The sequence below is a fragment of the Camelus ferus genome, chromosome 25 (genome assembly GCF_009834535.1).
Source record: "Camelus ferus isolate YT-003-E chromosome 25, BCGSAC_Cfer_1.0, whole genome shotgun sequence".
Classification (NCBI taxonomy): domain Eukaryota; kingdom Metazoa; phylum Chordata; class Mammalia; order Artiodactyla; family Camelidae; genus Camelus; species Camelus ferus.
The window spans coordinates 28,911,673-28,932,579 of record NC_045720.1 but is presented as its reverse complement, the minus strand read 5'-3'; the positions used below and the strand labels follow the sequence as shown (position 1 = coordinate 28,932,579).

At 36.0% G+C, this 20,907-nt stretch overlaps 1 protein-coding gene across 8 annotated transcripts in view; it reads right to left on the bottom strand.

The window, feature by feature from the left end:
• UBR5 (ubiquitin protein ligase E3 component n-recognin 5) overlaps positions 1 to 20,907 on the bottom strand; it is a 123,937-nt gene that overhangs the window by 79,322 nt on the left and 23,708 nt on the right. For all 8 annotated transcript variants that reach the window (XM_032467730.1, XM_032467732.1, XM_032467728.1 and 5 more), the window contains exons 2-7: positions 9,583 to 9,627; positions 9,125 to 9,206; positions 8,587 to 8,663; positions 7,736 to 7,855; positions 655 to 844; positions 309 to 468 (exon numbers count right to left, since the gene is read on the bottom strand). In XM_032467730.1, coding sequence (XP_032323621.1) covers positions 309 to 468; positions 655 to 844; positions 7,736 to 7,855; positions 8,587 to 8,663; positions 9,125 to 9,206; positions 9,583 to 9,627 — 674 coding nt within the window. The remainder of the gene's footprint in view (positions 1 to 308; positions 469 to 654; positions 845 to 7,735; positions 7,856 to 8,586; positions 8,664 to 9,124; positions 9,207 to 9,582; positions 9,628 to 20,907) is intronic.

The following is a 20,907-nucleotide window of genomic DNA, read 5'->3' as shown; positions in this document are numbered from 1 at the left end:
AATGCAGTTCAATTCTTATATATTCAGTAATAAGGGGATCGAAATACAACATCCCAGAGTCATCTGTCAGCCAGTGATAAAGCCATTCACATGCTCTTTACTGGGACCAAACACAAGTCCACTGAACAAAAACTCTCCCTCATTTGCCCTTAAAAAGAATTTTACAATCAAATCAAACACTACAGTGAGAAATATCTACCACCGTGGAAAGAACTGTCAGAAAATCCATTGCACTTTAAAATTCCACTCCCCAGTCAGAAAAATCTCTCCCTTCAGAGCTGAGAAAACCATGACTGTGACCCACAAACCTCCAGGCAAATAAGATTCACTGGCTGTATCATCCCCATCATCTCCATCTTCATCATCCCGGCTAAGTAAATTATTTACAGCAAGGTTTACATCGAGATTTGTTCGCTGAAGTTCTCGAATAATGACACTTCTGGATTTGCCTTGTAAAACAACTTGGGCCTGAAATTAAACATAAAGGTGAGTGCTATGCTTATTTTCTTTCCATAACTTCTTTATCAAAATCAGCTTTCTAGGATCAATACAAAAAAGCAGTTTTCACAATTCGTGAGTCACCACTACAGTCCACTACATCTAAACCTCATTTTGTCCTGCTGTCTTACACTGAGTGTCCTCTAAGATCCATACCTGTGAAATCAGCTCCTCTGGAATTACAGACGCTGGAATAACTGGCTGGGGCTGGCTGCCCAGAAGCCCAGACCCTCGATCCCGTCCCGTCCGAATTACTCGAGTCTGTCGGCGGGAATCTCGAGCTCCAGCTGATGACCGTCCAGAGGACCCTCCTCCACTTCCACCCACTCCAGAACTCCAGCGACTCCTAAATATTGGAGAATTTATATAATTAGCATTTTAAACAATCATTCTAAAAGATCGCTTTGGGTCTCATTTTCATTCTCTTAGGCTGCAATAAAGCTATTTTTCTACCTGACATATGTTAGAGTAGTATTGTGATAGAACACGGTTAACAGAACTGAGCTTTAACATAATACTGTTCTAATTTTTAAATGCTTAAGTATAAACTCACTTTTTAGAAAGATAAATATCACACTTTTGCATCTTTCAAAACAATTTTTAAAAAGAGCCACATACTAAGTATTTCTAGTCATAACTATAAAATGCATGCCTCTGCATGAAAGACATATCAGATGTAGCTATCAATATTCTGTAACACAAAAAGTAAAATATAAAGTTTAAAGACATAAATTAATGGAAAGACACCCGTGTTTGTGGGTTGGAAGACTTAGTATTGAATATTGTTAAGATGTCCATACTGCTCAAAGCAATCTACAGATTCATCACAATCCCTGTCAAAATCCCAATGGATTTTGTGTCTCAAAGGACATAATCAACAGAGTGAGGAGGTAACCTACAGAAGAATATAAGAAAACATTTGTAAATCATATATATATATCTAATAAGAGGTTAATATCCAGATATATACAGCTCCTATTTCAACAACAAAAAAATCAGATAACTTGATTTTAAAATGGGCAAAGAATATGAACAGACATTTCTCTGAAGATAATACACAAATGGCCAAATAAGCATATGAAAAGATGTTCAACATCACTAATCATGAGAGAAATGCAAATCAAAACCATGATTACATATTACCTCACACTCATGAGGAATGGCTCCCATCAAAAAAATAGAAAATTACAAGTGTTGGTAAGGATGTACAGAAATTAGAATCCTCATGCACCATTGGTAGGATTGTAAAATTGTAAAGTGCTATGAAAAAAAGTATGAACATTTCTCAAAAATTGAAATCAGAACCACCATATATAACTCAGCAATCATACATCTAGGTATATATCCAAAATTGAAAGCAGAATATCAGAGAGATATTTACATACTCATGTTCATGGCAGCACTATTCACAAGTGCCAAGGGGTGGAAGCAACCAAATATCCATCAAAGGGATAAATGCAATGGATAAATGAAATATGGCATATACATACATTATAATATTATTCAGCCTTAAAAAGGAAAGAAATCCTGACACATGCTACAACACAGATGAACCTTGAAGACAGTAGTATGCTAAATGAAATAAGCCAGTCACAAAAAGGCAAATACCATATGATTCCAAATATACACAGTACCTAAGTAGTCAAATTCCTAGAAACAGAAAGTAAAATGGTAGCTGCCAGGGGTTAGGGAGAGAGGTAAAGGGAGCTATTTAATAGACATGAAGTTTCATTTTTACAAGATGAAGAAGTTCTGGAGATCTCTTTCACAACAGTATGAATATACTTAACACTACTAAAATGTGCAGTTAAAAATAGTTAAGATAGTAAATTTCTTGTCATATGTTTGTGCCATGATTTTTAAAAAATAAAGTCATGTGTTATCAAAGAAAACAAAATTCTATCATACAGACATGTTTTCTTTTCAAGTTATATGCACTGTGACAATTACGCAACAGAAAATATTGTAGGATCAATGAAACATACAAATAGGTATTCAAATCTAACAGAAAATCAGCATTTCTAGTTAATTTTGACAACTTATAAGAAACTATTAAGTCAGTAGGAACTACTTTTTCAAAAGTTTTGAACAGTCAAAAAGCTGAATATATTATTTCAACTTGAAAACAGGAGGAACTAAAGAGTCTTTAAAAAATATATTTAGGGTGACTACACGTCCCACTTTGCCTGAGATAATGTTGGTGTAAGCCTATTATCTGAGCCTAATCAATTTCACTCCAAAATGTCCCAGTTTGGACAATAAATTGCACTGCCAACATAAATGTAAGGAATGACTTGATATTTCCACCAAGAAATGCATACCATCCCCCCAAGCCCAGGCAAATAATGCTAGAAACCTGATCAGATATACTATCCAAGTACACATATTCCTGGTAGATGCTACAGGTATCACAAACTCAAATCTCCACGAGGGGTAGATAGGTTACTTATAAGTAAAGTCAAGATAACAGGGAAAGTAAAGAATATCTGTGTATCTAAAACATTCAAATTCTTTTCCTTAAGCACTGACAGATTAATCCATAAAACACTACCTGCTGCCACTCTGCAATCTCTGCCACACAAACCCTCAACTGAGGTTAGCTGAAGGACAAAGGTCAAAGTATCTCTGGCTTGCCTACAAACCTGACCAGTGACCATGGACAACACGTTTTCCCACCCACACCCACTGTACACGGTTTCTTCTATCAGAATCCAAAGAACCTACCAGCCTCCCTACCTCAATTGCTCCTGAACATTCCTCTAACCAGCATGCTATCTAGAGAAAGCAATGTGTTAGACTAAGTACACACTAACAGAGGTCTATCAGTGGTCACCGAAGACAGTACTGAAATCCTCTTTTTATTTGTAATTACAGTGAGCTATGTAATGTTTAACATTAACCTCAAAAATAATGGAAAAACCAGTTTCTACTATCTATACTTTGCTCATCAAAATAATACTACAATTTAACCCAATTAAATAATACTCAAGATACACAAAGTGACTCAAATCACCTAAGAAAATCACCTCTAGTATAGAACTAGCCCACAGCTTGCAAACTTAAAGCTCATGGATCAAGTCTTGTCCATGTGGCTGGTTGGTTAAAAAATATGTACAGCATTAAAAATAAGAAACGCCTGATAAACTGTCAGAGTCAAGACGAGACGGAGGAGAAATGCTGACTAAATGCACTGTGGTGCCCTGGATGGGATCCTGGAACAGAAAAAGGACATTAAGGGGAAAAACAAAGGGAATGTGAATAACCTACGGCCTTCAGTTGATACTAACGTATCAATATACAGTAATTGTAAAAAGTGTGCTGTTACATGTTACTAGTGAAAACTGGGTATGAAGTATGTAAGAATTCTCAGTACTATCTTTGTCATTTTTCTGTCACCCTAAAACTTTGTTCTAAAATACAAAGTTTATTTAAAGGAATATATATACACGTGCATACAAACACACCACGTATGTATGACTGGTATCTGTGTATATTTATTTCCTTGGAAATACTGATTAGTTTCAACATTTAACTCAGGAGATTTCACATGAAAAACCCAGATTTGCAGCTTTTCTTCAGATAAAAGGGGGTGGAATGGAGTTTGCATTTGGCAACAACGGCCCTATATTTTCCTATGGTAATATCAGCTGATGAGCTGCCTCCTTTAAAAATGGGGCATCCACTTAGTTTATCAGAGCCCTATGATCTACTATCTTACCCACCTTGCCAGCTTCAGCTGTTTACAATTACAATGAACTGTTTGGCTATTACATTCCAAATCCTGTACTATTAGCTCAAATTAAACTCCAAAGCAAACATGGAAGCGCAAACCAATGCAAGGCACCTGATACTTACCACCTATTATGGCCAGTGGTAACAAACAACTGAATAAAGAGATTTTAGATACTAGTATCTCCATTTTAAACATCTTATTAAACACAAACTCTCTCTCCTCTCCAAATAAAGCTGGTGGTTCTTGCCCTTCACCTAGTCTGAAATGAGTTTAACAAAAATATCCAAGAGATTTTTGAAATACCTCCCAGGATAAATCTGAGTAATTATGAAAGGGAAAAAAACAGCAGCAGCTAGAAACCTTTAGCACATCAACCTGCCAACTGGTGAGAACACCAAAGGGGAAAATATTAAAGGTCCCTTAAATTGTGACTGCCACGTATTCCTAAGAATGACCAGCCGAAATAAATGGTCAATTGTCAATTATATACGTTGATGGAAAAGAACAGTTCCAATTATCCAAAATCTTTCAAATGCAGCTCTCAAATACAGAGGCCACTCTCTCCCTGATGGACATCACCTCTCTGAACCCAAAGGGAGCCAGCCAGGACTCTGAAGGAAGGGGTGGGGGCCAAGCTCTGTGGAGACAGTCTCTTTCATATACAACTGCATTTGGTAAATTTGCAGACAAGCATCCCCTTTGGGGATTCAAGATCTGTCTGTCCTAGATTCTCTATTACATGTAATAAATTGCAAATTTCTTTAAAATTTACTGTAAACACAGAAATAGGGAGAAAAACTATACAAGGGAAAAAATTATAAAGGATTACATTTTTGAGTCTAAATTTCTTAATTTACAGAATAAGTGATCACAATTTCACCATCAAACAGAGAAAAATTTTCATAAAGGCCAAAAGAAACAATCAGCTTTCAACTGCTTAGTCTGTGGAGATCTGCAAGACCAAACAAAGGTTAACAAATGGCTTAGCCAGTGGGAACTGTGACATTTTTCAAAATTGCAATTCATGAACCCAATGCTAAAGAAAGCTCACACAGAATCTGTTTTGGGGTGCATGTGTGTGGAGGGAGGGAGGGTAAAAGGGAGACAGAAAAACATGGTTCAAAAAGTAGTATGAGGAAGGATGTGTAAGGGGGACCCAAAAACTAATGATTCTCCCTGCATTTTAAAGTTTTCAAGTTAGCCCTGATCTTCTTTGGAGGAGGTCTACTGAAGTTTTATTCAAGCTAAAATGTACTGCTTTATTATTATATTTCTTGCATATTTTATTAGCAAAGTCACAAAATTCCACTGTTCTTTTTCAGTGAGCAACATAATGATATAAGTAACTCAATAGAAACAGAATAGATAAAAAAAAGGGTGAGGAGGGAAAGTTCTTCCTTACAGTCGAATTTCAGTTAATGAGTACAAAACAAATAATGAAATGTTTAAACAAATCACTATTTGTCCAATACCACAGTAATAATTAAAGCGAAGAATCATCAATGGATGCTAAAATCAATGAGCAAAAGTATGGTGAACAGGAAATTTACATACTCATGAAGCATCTCCCCACAAAATACGTATTAATTACAAAGGGGAAAATGGTAACTTTATAGTTGAGAAGCCTGGCAAACATCACCTTAACTAAGTGATCAGAGGTAACCACCACCAGTAAGAATCAAGATATAAAATGAATAAAATCATCTGGCTTGGAATGTGTATATGATTTATTTAGTTTGACAGCATATCAACTCTAGACAAAATGGAAGAAGAGTAGTTTAAAAAGTAAAAATTTTACAAATGATTTTAAAAGTGAAAATAAGTTACAAACTTCCAGTTATAAAATAAGTAAGTCATGGAGATATAATGTACAGCATGATGACTATAGTTAATACTATTCACATATTTGAAGTTGGTAAGAGAATTGATCTTAAAAGTCCTCATCACAAGGAAAAAACTTTGTAACTATGTATGGTGATGAATGCTAACTAAGTTTACTGTGGTGATCATTTCACAATACAGTTGAGTCTTGAACAACACAGACTTGAACTATGTGGATCCACTTACATACAAATTTTTTCAATACATATATATTGGAAATTTTTTTGGAGATTTGCAGTAATGTGAAAAAAACTCACAGACAAACCCCATAGCCTAGAAGTATTAAAAGAATTTAAGAAAAAATTAGGTATGTCATGAATGCATAAAATATTTGTAGATACTACTCCATGCTTACCTAGGCATAAAGTGACTGATATGTAATATGAAATTAATAATGCATAATAACTATGCATTATTAATTAAATTAAAACAATTCCTTACTGTTTTAACACTCTGCTTTCACAGAAGTACATTGCCATATAGTATGCAGTCTCTCAACTAGAGAACTGCATATCAGCCTATCACCACAGGTGTTTTTTTAATGTAACAATGTTTCTAATACTGTATTATGAATATGACTATAACACTGCATGCCATAAAATTTTAATAACAATTCACTCATTAATGTACAGGTTAGGCTACCGCGAAATAATCTTATTGCTGCTTCTTTGCTATTAATGCATAAATCACTATTACCTCTAAATAAATATAAATTTCTTTTCCACGTTATCTTTTCATTTTTGCTGTCTAGTGTTAGTTATACGTATAACATCTACAGTTCTGTATCATACAGGACAATACTGCTGTAGGTAATGACAGGCAATTCATCTTGTAAACAGATGATGTAAACTTACAGTATCAATAAACACAGTACAGTGTAAATGTATTGTCTCTTCATGATTTTCTTAATAACATTTTGTTTTCTCTAGCTTACTTTAAGAATACAGTATATAATATATATAATATACAAAATATGTACTAATCAACTGTATGTCACCTGTAAGGCTTCCAGAGGGCTATTAGCAGTTAAGCTTTTGGAGAGTCAAAAGTTACAAGTAGATTTTTGACTGTGAGGGGGATCAGTGCCCCTAATCCCTGCACTATTCAAGGGTCCAGTGTATATACAAATATCAAACTGTTGTGCTGTACACTTGAAATTAATATAATGTTACATGTCAATTATACCACAATAATTTAAAAAGTAAAAATAACTATTAAAGGCTGTAAGCTTTAGTTCCAGGATAGTTTCAAGCCTCACTAAATTAATTCAGAAAGAGCTGCCAGATTTAAACATCAGAAATAAATGCTATATTTTTTTTACCCAAGAATTAGTCATAAATAAGACCAAAGACAATAGCACTGAAAATTTTTAAATAACATAAATAATATGATAAACACATATAACCATTACACATTTTAAAAACGTTTCAAAAACCTAGGGTAACTGAAATGAGCCTGATGGGCTTTCTATCATGGTGGCTCACCATGAGCAACACGAACCGCCCAGGGTTCAGCAGTTTCCTCATTCCATCGCTAGACAACACTGAAACGGCCACTCACAGGGACAGCACTCACAGAGCAACAACCCAAACCAGAGGATGCCATCATCTGGCCACAACTTACCCCAGGGTGTTGCCTGCCAGCCTGCCCAGAGTCTCAGAACCCGAGAGAAACCACGGGGAGTCACTTGTCCTACCAGGCCTTGATGTCCTCCCTGCCCCCGAGTTGCTATTCAACTTTGACCTGGGAAAAAATGAGAGGTGGAAATATCACAGAACAGTCCCAAATCACCTAGGAACAAGCCTAGAATTCCAGGCCTCACCACTCTGGGACTCACTGTGGAAAAAAGCCAGCTTAACAATTCTCTGACGACTCCTACTGAAATGTATACTTTAATTAAAAGAGTAAACCCAACAATTTGTAGCCTCATAATAATCTAGTTTCTGTTTGAAATGGTTTTCATGGTTTAGCTGCAAATGAATTGTTTCTTAGATTTTTAAAAGTAATCATACATTCCTTAGAAGCAGTCAATTCAAAGTCATCATATATTATCTAAAAACCATTTTTATAAGTCATCGTTAATAAAGACGAAATTTTAAAGACTGTCATTTTCAAATAGAGTTACTTAATTTGGGAATATTAATAGGGGAAAAACATGATCTGAAAAGTCAGTTCACTCAAAGAGCAGATAAGACTTGGGATCTACCAAATACATATCATTCTCCTGGTAACCTATTTCTGTGAAATGACCACCGTTTCCTCTGCTACTTTTAATGTGAATATTTTAGCTACAAATCACTACCTGCATAAAAATTAAAATCAAACTACAAAGTAACCATTTCACTCTATTTTAAGCATCTCATTTTCTACATTGCTTTTTTTTTTTAACTTGAGGGTTCCCAAAAATCAAAACACACATTTAATATAATACCTCTAAGAGCTAGTTATTAAACAGAAAGGACATACTGTCTTACCCATCATTATTGTCAGGTTTACCCAATTCCAATCGGTCTGGTTGTACTGAAAAACCGATCCTGCAAACTCTACCATCCTGGAAGCAAAGAAAATACAAGATATTTCCAAAGTAAAAATGTGTATTAAAATTTGAATTTATTCAACAGATTATGAACCTATCACTGCCAATTCAGAAAGCAACAAATAAGCTCCCTTCCAGAAGGCACTCACCTCAGCTGGGGAAGTATATTTTATATACGTTGTCAAGAAACCAGTACAAATAATTTAAAATATCTCAATGTAACAGAATTCAGAGCAAGGAAATGACTGGATATCAGGAACTTCTCTATTCTCTTACTAACGAGTTTCAAGCTCTAGTAAATCATTTAAGCTTTCTGTGGGCCAGAGAATTTATATACTACAGAAATGAAACTAGGTGATCGCTGAAATAACTCTTGCAAGAAATTGCTTCCATGGTTAAAAAGAAAGACACATGATGAGGTACAGCTGTACTTTAATGTTCATCTTCATTTCTCTACCTTAGCGTAAACAATTTACCTCAAGAAGAAAGGCAGCATGATTTGGTCCCACCACACACTGTTTAATAGTAGCCTGTTCCAATACATTCAAAGGGGGATGGCTAGAAAAGAAAAAAAGTATGCAAATAAAATTATTTTTTAAGTAGCAAATACATCTCAGGTTTTCCTTTAAAATCCAATTAACAATAACAACAACAAAAACTGCTGGTAAAACGTGCTTTTAAAAACTAATACTTACGTATTTTAAAGCAACAATTGAAAGATAGTAATTATGATATCTATGTAGTCATTATAGTTTCTCGTTATGCCAGAGTTTTTAAAAATCAGTATGAACACAAACTATAATTCAAATGAACCCAATTCATAAAAAGTTGATAGATTAAAATATTAAGAGCTACTGCCTAAAAAAGGGGATTTTTGCCTAATTAAAGAAAAATCATTCTTTGCAGGAAACTTAAAACATCTTAAAACCCTTACCTGTTTAAATTGTACTTGTTCAGTTTCTCTGAAACTTCCCGTAACCTTTAAAAACAAAACAAAACATGAATAACCACATGTACAGATCCTTTGTTTTAAGAAAAAAAAAAAACGATAGTTCTGATTTGGTGATTTCTGACAGTAGTATACAAAAAATGTACTGAGGCAACAATGTTTTTTATATTATCTTTGATTTTCCCCCCTGAAAAGATCACAAGTCAACCCTGCAATTCCCTTCCCTCACCACCTTATCATCTGCAACCAAAATCGCCATCATAATCCAACTTTACAGATGAGGAAACTGGAGCTTCTAGCATTTATATAACAAAAAGTAGCAGCAGAGCTGGTACTTGAACCAACACCTAATGGAAAGCCAATTTTTAAACACTGTACTATAAACGCCAAAAGAGATTCTTGAATGTACATGTATATCATGAAATAAAAATATTTGGGAAGCACATATCTATTAAGAATTTAATATAATGGGGCAGAAACAATCCAAAAGCCAAAATGACTTAAGGTGAGAATAGTCTTAAGTTCTTGAAGGGCACTGTGACACATAATTGTACAAATTAAAACCTCAGTGCCCATATTCATAAAACAAGAATAACACCTCCCACTTTTAAAAGAGTGTTGAATATGCTTAGAAAAATCTCAAAGGGCTGCCTAACAAGAAGATATTAACTCACGTTATCTGTTAAGATTTTGCCATTTCCCTCAAAGAAACAGTCTTGAATTAATATAACATGTTGTAACATTCATTTAAGGCACTTTTGTCAACTTAAGGAAGTCATTTTGTAATATAAGGATGTAATCAAATGTAGAGATTTTTAAGAGTTCAATTATATTAAGTTACCAAAACAACTGCCTCATCTTTGAAAACTTTTTCAAAAATGATTCTCTTAAAAATAAACTGAGGATGGCATCACAGGTAAATTCTACCAAACATTTAAAGAGTTAACACCTATCCTTCTGAAACTATTCCAAAAAACTGCAGAGAAAGGAACACTTCCGAACTCAACTCTATGAAGCCACCATCACCCTGATACCAAAATCAGACAAAGATACCACACACAAAAAAGAAAATTACAGGCTAATATCACTGATGAACACAGATGCAAAAATCCTCAACAAAATACTAGCAAATTGACTGCAACAATATATTAAAACTAAAAACAGAGTTGCCATATGATCCAGCAATCCCACTCCTGGCCATATATCTGGAGGAAACTCTAATTCAAAAAGATACATGCACCCCAATGTTCATAGCAGCACTATTTACAATAGCCAAGACATGGAAGCAACCTAAATGTCTATCGACAGATAAATGGATGTGTGCATGTATATATATGGAATATTATGGTGGAATATTACTCAGCCATAAAAAAGAATGAAACAATGCCATATGCAACAATCTTGAGGATGGAACTAGAGATTATCATCCTAAGTGAAGTCAGACAGAGAAAACAAATATCATATGATACCACTTTTACATGGAATCTTTAAAAAAAAAAAAGACACAAATCAACTTATTTACAAAACAGAAAGATTTACAGATATAGAAAACAAACTTTTAGTTACCAAAGGGGAAAGGGGAGGAAGCAATAAATTTGGAATTTGAGACTATATATAAAATAGATAAACAACATAGTTCTGTATATAGGTACAGCACAGGGAACTATATTCAGTATCTTGTAATAACCTATAATGGAAAATAATCTGAAAAAGAATACATATATATATATATATATATATATATATATATATATATATATATATATAAAAAACTGAATCACTTAGCTGTCTACCTGAAACACTGTAAATCAACTATACTTCAATTTAAAAAAAAACTTTAAAAAATAATAAACAGAATCTCAGAAAATGGGGAAAAATTAAAATAGTAAATCAACGGGAAATTCCATGAATTTTGCTTTCTAAAGAATGACAAAAATACATGAAATCAAATTTCTATCATTCCTACTAACAGATGAAAGTGGTATACAAACTCAAAATTAATCACACCTTAAAGCCAGCTTAGGATTTAAAGCTGCCACAAATCATACAATATATGGGCAAATAACCTAATTGTTTCAATAAGAGATTCTAGTAGGAGCCAGTTGTCCCTCAACTGTACTTTATCCATTAAAGTTCTACCTTCTGTTCAACTTTTGATAAGGAGCATCTTTCAGACACTGAAATATGTATAAGCAAATGTCCAATACCAAATCATACTCCAAAGCAAGAATAACTTTCAAATGATGCCACACTTAAGTCTACCAAAAAAGGAGATATCACTAGTGACTTCATTCTCACTCCCAAAAAATAGCATCTGATCACGTGTGACTTAGCCTCCAATAAAATACATTTTCATTTTTGTAGCCTAGGGTTCACTTACTTTCATTACCAAAAATGTGTTTTCATTGGTCCTGTAACATCAAGCTTTTTGACCAAGTCCCAGTTTGCTCATTTACAAGGCACACACCTGTGTTCCAGGACAAGATAAAATGCCCTAAGAGTAAGGCAACGTCGAACTCATGAGTTCTGAGAGAAGACTGACTAGAAAATGGGGAGAAGAAAATAAACTGGGAGGCTCCGTTCTGGGCAATAACACCAGCCTTGAGAAGTCCGGGAGCAGAGGCAGGCACTCTCACTCTCCTCAGCCCACATTCACCAGGAGTAATTCATAAAACTCTTCACCACACTACAGACTAGAGCCAGACTGTGAGAAAAGACTAAGAAAGGTTTTATTTCCCAAAAACCATAGCAGTGACACTTTCAAAAGATACTTGTCCACTGGCAACTAAACCCATTCATTTCCATTCCTTTTTTCCTTAGCCCAACACTGTCTTTGGAGCTTTCACAAAGCATACGAGGTGGGGGGAGGGGGGCGGATAAAATTTGTCAAAGCGTTTTCAAAGCTGGACAATAACTGAGATTAAGAATTTAATGCTGCTTTCAGGCTCCAAATATCTATAAAAATAGAGATATTAAAATGCTAGAAAATAACAAATCAAGAACTCAAAAGCAAATTTCAGGTTAGGAAGGATATAGAGGAAATGGTTACTGCCATCAAATTTTCTAATCTTAAAAATCAAGGTGGACTCCTAACTGTATCTGAAATGTACCCCCATTGAAACAATACCCACTGGATATCAAGGAATCTGGGGTTTACCCCCAGCTCTTCTACTACTAACGGGTTCATTTCAACCTATTACATCTAAATTCTCATCTACATAAAGAAAGACTAATAGTCCTCTCTGGATCTTTTCAGTCTTGAAACCATTGTGAATGTATGAAAAGCAAATATATCAGTGGAAGTTACATATGTAATGTTTATATGGAAATAGCACTTACTAATTATCATATTCAGTTTCATCTTACTCATCTGAAACTTCCACATGCAAATTGATTTTATATGGATACTAAGAATATTTTCCCAAATAGCAAATTTTAATTTCTTAAATTCAGTCCCCAAAATTTACAGAAAATGTTTCATTCTTCCAAACCTCAAGACAGTTGGCCCCATACACATTAGTTTACACATTCCAGATAATAGTAACAAAGAAACTTTCAAGCAAAAAAACAGTGCTGGCTCTAAAATAAGGAGTACTTAGTTCCCCTTTATTTTATACATAATCCTCAACAGACTTGCAAATCCCAGAATCACTGCGGGCCAATGATCACATTCATTCAAATTTACTAAGTTACTGAATGTCTCTACATAATTATTAGGCATTCATCTACTTTAAAGGATCTTCCTCCAAAAGCTTACAGTGCTTAAAGTTACTAACTACATTTCCTCTCATAGCAATATTAACAAAAGTTTTCCCTGTTTTTAAAATATAAGGAAAACCACCCTAGAGCTCACCAAATTCAGTTTCAGAATAAATCTTTACATGCGGCTGTGATGGAAAACGGTTTTAAGAGCACAGAATAACATTACAAAATAACCTCATAATTCAACATTTAATCTCATTCAGAGACAGGCAGGCAAGCCTTTGTGAGGTGGCTGTAACACACAATGGATTATGTTAGCAATGTTAGCAATGGGCTTCTGACAATCCTTAGTACTTCGACATCAAAGATTTATTCTACGTTCCGATTCAATAATCTATTTATTCCTTCAAGTTTATAGACATTTTACAAATCCAGAGACAGGTAATTTTTTTTAAGCACCAAGGTAAGGTAACAGCAAACTGATGTTAATAGAGAAATCAATATAACAGTACTTGCTAGAAGCTAACGTTATTTCATAGCCGCCCTTGAAATTCCCTACGATTTCAGTCTCATTTCTCCCACCTTTAACATTATAATTTCAGAGATTATTTATCTTCTCTCTGATCCTCAATTGTTGGTAGCATTTAGTGTGGGTTCTTCAGTTTTATAATTCTCTGCCCAAACCCTAATATCCCCTCCCACCTGTTCAGACACACATACCTCCCTAAAATGAATCAAACCTGCTAGATTCCTAGATCAGTTTTTTAAAAGTAAAAAAATTAGGTATATTTTGATCCCTAAAAAGCTTCGATTCCCCAGGACATTAAGATATTTCTGATACTCCACCTTCTACATTATTTTCATATATCTGGATGATATGTTTTGGTTTGATGGTTTCCACATGTCTGGACTGTAAGACCAGGTAGACCCACTGCATTTCATCTATAATCACGCTAATGGTAGAAAGTGAATAATCTGCCACCAACATATTTCCTCTAGTCTCATTCTAATTTATTTCAGGCCCAGCTCAAATGCCACCTCCCTCATGAACTTCTCCTGGTAGCTCTAATTTTCTTCCTACATAAATCCACAGCTTCTTCCTCATATAGGGCCTTCATTGTCTACTTTACATTCTATAGTCATCTGTGTTTCTATTTGAACTGGCTTCAGGCTTTAAGCAAAGAAGAGATAAAACTTACCAAGTATCTCCCACCCTTCCACTTCTTTAGATACAGTTCCAACAGTGAAAAATGTACCATAATACTTGTTACAATGCATTTTCAGAGGCAGCAAAGATTCCTGATCCTAAACTCAACGAACTACTCCCCAGGTCTTCCACCACAAATTAAAGTTTGGAGCAAGCAAGCAAAAGTGTGAATATACAGATTTCTTTTAGGATACCTGCCCACGTAACTCAGAAGCACACCAGTTATAACAAAAACATTTACGAACTCACAACTTATCCAATAATCATATTAGCAAACTACCTTTAAAGTGACCTCACTCCAATTTCTCGATAACCATCCATGGAATAAAACTTTTACATATCCACAGAATTTTATTCTGGAGTATAGGGTTAATAATCCATACAGAGAAACAACAGCCAACAGTCAGTAAAGGTTACCTACAACACTAAATCACAGACTCCTGAAGAAAATCTCTTAGCGATCACCTCTTGTCATCCACGTCAGAGAAGGAGGGTAGTGCCAAAACGCAAATGCACCCAGATTATCTTCTTGTAGAAGAAGAAATACTGTAGGAATATTTCTGGCATTTCTCCAAAAGCAAACTCTCTAAAGCTTAAAGCTTAAAACTCAAGAAGCAATAAACGTGCGCATTTTTTCTTTTGGAGCAACAACCATGTTATTAGACAGACAGAGATAGGAGTCAAACCCACCTCTAACCACAGAACGTGGTCTTTCCACTGTATCATCAATGCACTTTCCAGTCCTCGATTTCTACAACATGGTTCTTTTACACAACTACTGCACCATACTGTATACACTGCCACCGCTGGAAAGCTTCTTTGTATGCCAAAGAATGCAAAGTAATAACAACAGTAAATTCAAGCAATCACATGGTGGTCCTGCCTGGCAGTCGCTGATGTAACTGGGAGAAAAGGATGTACTTCAGGCAAAGTTGCAGAGGGCATTCTGAGATGGTCATTTCCTCCTGCCAGCATCTAGTGGGCACATTCCCACCCCCCTCAGCAAACTGAAAGTCTGGAACTAGATTATTCAATCCAGTACAGAGGCATCCCAGCCCCAAATCCCTTTTTAAACAGCCTGAGAGCAAGCCACCTAAGCTGTGCTCCAAGGGGAGCTCCTTGAGGGAGTCTTGGTGTAAGACTGGGGGCGGGAAGAGGGAGCAACTAAGCCTTCTCCTCATGCTGCATTACGGATTTGTTTGTGTGAAGGAGATAAAGCCTTTCTGCCTACCCACCCACTCTGTGCTGTGACTTAAATATTAAGAGCTACTTTGACCTGTGGGGCTGAGGATGGCTGGAAAGGGCCTGGAAGAATTAGGGTTGCCTCGGCCCAAGCAAGAGCATCAGCACGTAAGGGATGAGTCCCTTTATCTCTGTGGTCATGACTCGCTCATTGCGGATATGAAATTTGACTTCAAGAAATCCAACTTCCAGATAAATTTTTTAAACCCACTTTGTACTGCTTCTATCTGAACCCTGATGATGGGTTCCCCAACTTCAGGATTTCTCAGGAATGGGGAATGGGTGGATAATGAGAGAAGCAATATTGCTATTCAGACAACACACATAGAGAAGGAAGAAAAAATCACTACACCTCATTTTCTCAGAGAAAAATGTAACAAGGCCACAATCTTAGAAGCATAAATGAAATAAATTTAGCTATATTAAAAATTCCCTATTTTGTCCTTAATTTTGCTCACATCACAGGTGACCACAGAAAACTTCAAAGTTTAACACTAAGGAACCAAGGAGTAAGTAATATTATTGTAACAGCCAAACAGAAACTAAAAATGTTACCAGAAACAAAAGATTTTAGGCCTCAGGAAATCAGCCAAGACCATAGCGTATTTCTTTCTATGTCCTATAAAAGGATTTTCTCTGAAAGCAAATCAGAATCTCTGGATGCTTATTTTTCACCTCTTCAAACATTCTTAACAGCCTCCCTTCCCAATCTCTCTTAATGTTCTCTAATAATTCTCAAACTTTTTGATCTCAAGCCTCACTACCAATCTACAGTCTCAAACTCAGTGATGGATAAGAGTTTCCCAAAACACTAATTTTTGCTTAAAAGCTCAATTTTTTTTTTTTACTGGCAACAAACAGCTTCAGTTGTTTTCCTTCAAGTGACAGGCTCACTTCATTCATTTTCAAGAAAAGGTGTGAGAAATACTCAAGTCTGAACAACCAGCTTGTTGGTCAGTTCACTCTCTCAAGTAAAAATGGTGTTCCATGAAGAAGGCAGCTAGTTCAGCTTGACTAAAACACCTGCAAGGTAGCTCTTCCTCAGGACCACCAAGTTCTTCTCATTCTGTCACACTGAATGGCACATTCACAAAAGGCTAGACTTAATCATCATTTTTTACTGCTTCATCAAGGGCACTCAAGTCAAACTGCTTTCCTTTCCCTTAAGTGCAAAAAAATGGATAATAAAATACTAATTTTCAGTACAGTTTGGTGCCACTACTTTGATTTGTGCTAAGAAGCCAGTATTTTACCCACTATTGCTTTTGAACAATAGCACAAATGTCAAAACAGTAAAAAAGACAAAGTCTCAGTGTTAACTGTGAAGGCAGTTCTGGCTCTCAGAGCCCCTAAAAGGGTCTCAGGGGTCTCTAGGGCCACAGACCACACCTAGAACCGCTGTGGTCTAAATGCGAGCTAGTGCCACTAAAGGAACCAATTACTAAATCAATTAAGGAAAAAAAAATTACTTGTTCATCCTTAGTAAAACAGCCACAAACTCCTAATTATGTACTTTCAAAATACTTTTAAAACAATGGATATTCTTTGATACTACACCAAAACTCAACAAGTGATGGTTTCTTAAAGGTTGGTTACAATGTGAATCTAAAATCCTATTATCGAACTCTTCATGCTGTTAATACTAAAATTCATAGGTCTATCTTGCATTCTGAATAAATCACTTACCCATGTATGAGTCTCTTTAGATACAAAATGGTATAGCAATGCAGCATAAAACAGCATAAAGCATATTAAAATGTTTAATCCTGACTTCCTAATGGTATTAAACTTCTCATGAGGCACTAAATGGTATCATTTCAGGCCTCTCTTGCTCCCTCATCTTCGGAGACAGCCCACACTCTTAGTGTGGAGTGTGTATCTACCTTTACTTTAACCTAAGCACCCAACCCCTACACATCTCGTGGCCTTTCTCTCACCTTCTGAGATAGCCTACACTCTGTATAGTATGTATCGCTCTAAATAAATCTACCTTTACTCAGAAAAAAAGAAGTTATCATTTCAATAGGGGAGGGGAAGGTAGTAGAGGCAAGGATACAAAAGAACCTCTTTAGAATTTATGCAAAAGCGATAGTCAGCTACTAAAAGGGGTGGAGGGGGTGATGCTTAAGAAGTCACAAGCTGCCAGCCCACAGATAGACACCATACTGAATCACATGGCATTTTAAATTTTTTAAAGACTGTTAAAGATTCTTGGCCAACATTTAAAACTGGAAAAGTTCACACAGAATTTCAGACTTCTAGCTTCTCCTGAAAAATGAGATCTAGCAACAGAGCTTGTGTTGCCTAGTGATGACGAGAGGTGCCCTCACCTGCCTTACCTATAGGCACTTGGGTTGGAGACCACTGACACAGAAGGATTATTCCTCCCTCCTTCTGAAAAAGGGTACTTCCTTGGTGAAGAGTAATCTGTTCAGTTTTATAATGTTAATCTCAGCTTATACATTGATCCCTAATATATCTTTGCTCAGACATAAGTCTCAACCACATTTTATTTCTTTATATTTGACTTGACATCTTCTAAAAAGGCAGCTGGGTTTTTCTTATTTTTTGCCTACCCAAAGTCAAGCAGTAAACATCTGACTTTACTTTTAAAAGACCCCAAAGCAAACAAATGATGGCTTTTGTAGAGAGAAAATCTATCAGCTTCCTGAATAACCTGGATATAAGGTAGGACTTGGACATACTTGGTGTTTACAGAGATAACAAATGCCAGTTTATATGACAGTGTTCATTTTACCCTGAATAAATGACATAGGATATTCAGTTTCAAGGTACATTCAAGACCAAAAAGAAAAGTTTTAAAATAAATACTGTGAATTCATAAATTGATAGAAATTTTAAATGGGAAGTTCTTTTAACTCTTTCACCTAGAATGGTTTTCAGCTGAAACTACTCAAGATTTCTGTAAAGCTAATATGAGAAAATTCATGTTATAGAAACACCCTGCAAACGATCACAGAAAAAAATGACCCTATGCTTACAAATAATTTCTTCCCTTAATGTACAAAATATTCTGGTTAGAAATTCCTATATAGTGTCATAAATAACATTTTTCCTAATAAAAATGAAAAGGAGACCGAAATCCTGAATACCGTGCCATTTGACAGATAAACACATCTCTGAGAAACTAAATGCTGAACACAAGAAAATGAGTCATTTTCCTTTAAAGCAAAACCAACCATGTTATTTTCAGCTCCATTCAAAACAGGAAAAGGGAAATACATATGCCAAGTGGACAAGAATTTGGTAGGAAAAGATAAAAGACATGGCCTTCATACATTAATTCTTCTTGACAATTTCTTAAGCCCTTTTCTCCCATCTAACTTCATTTTGTTAACAATAAGACTATACATACATACAAGAGATAAACTGTGCTAACAAGATAAGAAGACTTCTTTAGTGCTCCTGTCCAAAAAGTGTAGCATCCAGCCAAAATTTCAGGAGAAAAGTCTTGGTTTTCTTCACCCTTAGGCCATATCCACATTCTGAATAGCTGCAAAGCATTCATTATGATCTGCCAAATGCAGATAATGTATTCAAATCAAACCCAATTTTAACTCTACATACAAATCAAATGTCTCATGAGATAACTGGTGCACTTTGTAATATAAATACTGCCATTTGGAAAATTATTCAGTCCTTGAGAGAACTGTAAACTGAAATATAATACCTGTAATGAAATCTGATTTTTCCATAAACCAAGACAATTAGGAGGTTATGTTCCTGACCAAGAATCTTGATGCCATTAGATGCAGGGAAGCTTCTTTAACTACAGCTCCTGGGATTGCTTCTTGTTGCCCTTTTAACATCGAAGATGAAACAGCAGTTTTACTGCCTCTGAAATGGTCATTTTACATTCCTGAGCTGCCACTCCATCTGCCCCAGGAGCCAGCCTGCAGCCTTGTGAGGGGCAGCATGGTGGGCTGGGAAAGGAGGAGCTGTGGTGTCAGACAAACCAACCTGGGTTCGATTCCATCTTCACCGTTAACTGACTCTGTAACCTTGGGCAAGCTTACTTTAACCTCCCAGAGCCTGGAAGGTTTCTTGGTCTGTTAAATGGAGATAAAACCACTTGTCTGGTAGTGCTGCTATAAGGATTAAAGGTAATTCTGTAATGTACCTTAGAAAGAGCCAAGCACTTAAATGCTCAATAAATGGCAGCCATTATCATTATTACTCAACTCTATTTTTCATCCTTGGATAGCTTGCTATATATATTGCTGCTTCAAATCAGCCAAGTTCTGGCTTGAACTGGTTGCCAAACTAAATAGAGCCCAACTTGAATTCTGAGATCTGGTAGGAACCTGAGGAACTAGGGAATGACAGCTAAGTCTGGGAATTCTTGGAACCAGAAATCTGTAGATGCACTGTAACTCTCTGTACCTTGTGCGTGGGTTTTTATTTCAAGAGTGAGCGATGCCTTCTCTTCTTGCCCACAAGACCTTCAATCTCATCTCCTCACTCTTCCAGAGCACTCTATACTCCAAGTATCACTATATCAAGTCCTGAACAAGATCATACTCACAAACTACTCTTTTATTTTTTTGTGCATCCCTAATCCTTCAGCCTGGACTAAACCACATCCCACTCCACCTAGACATCTAGCCACTAGTCCCTCAACGGTACAGCTGAAAGAACCTGTGGGAAACCTTACCTCACCTTTCACTCCAGGCAAACCCAGGCATTTCTCTGATTCCCCAGAGGCATACTTCCTCCACCGTACTTATGCTGTAACTACTTGTTTGATGAAATATTTGTTTCTTTCACAGCCTGACAAACTCTACGAAGGCAAGAACCATGTTTTACTGATTTCTATATCCCCAGCATCTGACACATCATAAACTGTGCCGGCGGACAGGTGGCCGAACAAATGAAAGGATATTCATGCCCCTGCTCTGAAATGCTGGATTCACAGCTTTTTTTATTCTTCTCATAATCATTCTTAAAGACTTTCAGCTTTAAGATTGTTCTTCTATGAGATCAATATTGTAAGACTAGGTTTTTAAAAACACACCAAAGAAATATGGTCCTACAAAATAACCCCATAGAGGCTCTACCCTAATTCAAATGGTCCTGCAGGACTATGAAGAATTTTTTCAACTCTTTCTTTGAGAATCACCCTCCGAAGGAATTTACCG